Genomic DNA, 3,266 nt, shown 5'->3' on the forward strand with positions numbered 1-3,266 from the left:
ACTTCATGAAGGTCAAGAACCATGACTTACTCTAATCCGTTAGACACAGGTGCGCTCCCGAGTTGGCCACAGCGCCTCTCTGGGTGAGCCCCCGACCGAGAAGCGGTGCGCACCATCGCACGCTCTTCCAGGCCCAAAGGCCGGGGATGGGCAGCGGAGCAAACCCAGAGGATCCCTTTTCCTTCTACCAGTTAGAGTTTAACTTTAGAACTTAGGCTTAGGGGTGAATGGCGAGCTCGGGGCTTGCTCAAGAAGCCGACTGAACAGAGGCCCATCAAAATAAGGCCTTCCCTTTTCGGGTCTTTCTGGGACCTGCGGCTTCTTAAACTCTGCCGCAAGGCTTCATGTCCCTGGCGTGCTCACTCCCCCTAAAAAAGTTTCTCCGAAGATGCACAGCAATAATAAGCGGTAGACTTGGTGGACCGGGTGCGCGCGGGGGTGATCACAGCGCATGAGGAGGAGGGTGTTAAAACAAGCCGAAGTAGAACGTGGGCCACCCTAACCGGTGCTTTTCTTTCCCATTTGCGTCTTTCTCCCCCTGCTTCACCGTCTCTCCTTCCGTCTTGGGCCAGGTGTGGTTCCAGAACCGCCGCGCCAAGTTTCGCAAGCAGGAGCGAGCAGCGGCAGCCGCAGCGGCCGCGGCCAAGAACGGCTCCTCGGGCAAAAAGTCTGACTCTTCCAGGGACGACGAGAGCAAAGAGGCCAAGAGCACTGACCCGGACAGCACTGGGGGCCCAGGTCCCAACCCCAACCCCACCCCCAGCTGCGGGGCGAATGGCGGCGGCGGCGGCGGGCCCAGCCCGGCTGGAGCTCCGGGGGCGGCGGGGCCCGGGGGCCCGGGAGGCGAACCCGGCAAGGGCGGCGCAGCAGCAGCGGCGGCGGCCGCGGCGGCAGCGGCGGCGGCTGCGGCAGCGGCGGCAGCTGGAGGCCTGGCTGCGGCTGGGGGCCCTGGACAAGGCTGGGCTCCCGGCCCCGGCCCCATCACCTCCATCCCGGATTCGCTTGGGGGTCCCTTCGCCAGCGTCCTATCTTCACTCCAAAGACCCAACGGTGCCAAAGCCGCCTTAGTGAAGAGCAGTATGTTCTGATCTGGGATCCTGCGGCGGCGGCGGCGACAGCGGGCGAGCCAGGGCCCGGGCGGGCGAGTGGGCGAGCGGGTAGGCCCAAGGCTATTGTCGTCGCTGCTGCCATGGCTTTTTCATCGAGGGCCTAAAGTAATCGCGCTAAGAATAAAGGGAAAACGGCGTCGCCCCCATTTTAACCCCACTCCTACCCCCTTCCTCAACCCCCAAACAAAACAAAAACAAACTTCCCTGGCTTCGCACCTGCCTGAGGCCGCGCAGCGGGGCCAGGGCTCCGCCTGCTGATCGGGGGTTGTGAGCAGCGCCGCCTGGACACGGGGGCACTCTCAGGGGGCTGTGTCTGCGTGTCAGTTTGTGTCTGTCTCTGGGAATGTGTGTCTGTGGCCCAAGCAGGTGACAGGAAGAGATGGGGGGCCGCAACCAACTCAATGACTTGTTTAGAAAAAAAAAAAAGACAAAAAAGTAAAAATAAAAACAAAAAAGTTGGAAGGCAGAAACCATTAAAAAACAAAAAGCCAACAACCCAGAAAGGTTTAAAAACATAAGGAAAAAAAAGACAAATTAAAGGAGGGGCTAGGGGAGAAGCTGCAGCTGGAGCTGAAGGCTCCATCTTGTGAACCCCTAAATCCGCTCCCTCCTAACAGCACGATTCTCTTGGGGCTCTTCTTCAGGGAAGAGTAGGGAAGCCTTTCCAGCCCCCCTTCCTATCGTGTCCTTGGGTTCGGGTCAGTGCCGCGACGACTTGCTCAGACTCTCCCGGCGGCCGGAGTGACTTTCTCGCGCCCCGTTGCCTGTCCCACCTCGCTGAACACCATCCCGCCATTAGCGCGTCGGAACCCCACACAGTTGCAACTCCCAACCCCGAATCTTTGCAGCCGTTCGGCCCTGAAAGATGCTCTATCCATGAGATGCCTTTTCATCTACAAACTCTGCAAAATGTGTCTCATGTTTCGCAATTCTTTTTTTTCCCTCTCTCCCGCCTACCCCGTCGGCATTTTCTTCTTCCACCAGCTTTTACTGAACTTTTGGCACTACTTTGGATTGGAGTCAATTGCAATCCACATAACTGGCTGCAGAGAAATCTACCGAGCAAGGAAAAGGCACACACACACGTTTGCAGAGGTGTCTCGGTTTGCATTTCTGTTGGAATGATCCGAACTGGACTCACATCCTGTATGGTGGATGGACTGTATATTGAGGGTTCCATTCTTCGCGCAGTTTAGACATCTCTGTTTTGATTTTTTTGTTGTTGTTTTTATTTTAAAAGGCACAAACTCTAGATATTAGTTGAATGTTGAGGCTTTAACTTTTTCGGTGTCTTTCTACAACTGTGTTCTGTGACTCAATTGTATCGTGTTAATATCAGTACAGACCGTCTCCTCTACGTGACCGTATAATGTTTTTCTCTTCTTGTAGTCCCTATGGCGTGTCTTTATGGTGTAATAAGGTTCTCACGGGTTCAATCTTTTGTGTTTAGAGAGGCCACAGTTCAGACAATGGTATATATTTTTGTTATCAGGTGCATGTCTGTCTGATTTCTTTTTTTTTCCTGTTGGACTATGTTTGTGAACATAATTGTCATAAGTTATGTTTCAGATTTTTGAATTTATTTATATGTGTTATAATGAATGCTTCTATTTAAAAGGGAAATATTTCTACATGTGCATATAGTTTTCCAAGAGTGTACCATTAACTTGATTGTTGATAATAAAAACAAAAAGCAAGTCTAGCAATTGAACACTTCTTTTTCTTGATTCATTTGTTTTGGTTGGTCATTGGTTTTTCTTTTTAAGTTTTATTTTAAAAGGATAAGGGAAGATAAAGGAAATTGTTCTAAAAAATAGCAAGAACCTCACTTGGCTCTGGAAATCCAGGTGGGTTTGGACATCTAAACCCATGCAGCCAAATTCAGCCAAATAAAAAATTTAGTGCTTGAGAGAGCAGCGAGGCTTCTTGTCCATGCTTTTCTGTCCCCCAGAAGCACACCAGGGCATTGATAAAAGTGTTCACATCTGGATGTGGATATGTGGACTAAGTGGCAGCCAAGGCAGGATTTGAATTCAGGTCTTTGAAGTGGACTTAAAACGACAGTGTGGATTCTGCATGCAGGTGCCTTCAGGACCAATGATACCTGGCAAGGTCCGGGCTGTCCAGCTCCCCCAAACCCTGCAGACTGCTGACACC

At 52.0% G+C, this 3,266-nt stretch overlaps 1 protein-coding gene across 1 annotated transcript in view; it reads left to right on the forward strand.

Moving 5' to 3' along the window:
• PHOX2B (paired like homeobox 2B) overlaps window positions 1-2,811 on the forward strand; it is a 4,885-nt gene extending 2,074 nt beyond the window's left edge. The window contains exon 3 of the mRNA XM_003258629.3: window positions 573-2,811. Coding sequence (XP_003258677.1) covers window positions 573-1,088 — 516 coding nt within the window. The 3' untranslated portion in view covers window positions 1,089-2,811. The remainder of the gene's footprint in view (window positions 1-572) is intronic.
• The last annotated feature ends 455 nt before the right edge of the window (window positions 2,812-3,266 follow it).

The sequence above is a fragment of the Nomascus leucogenys genome, chromosome 20 (assembly GCF_006542625.1).
Source record: "Nomascus leucogenys isolate Asia chromosome 20, Asia_NLE_v1, whole genome shotgun sequence".
Classification (NCBI taxonomy): Eukaryota; Metazoa; Chordata; class Mammalia; order Primates; family Hylobatidae; genus Nomascus; species Nomascus leucogenys.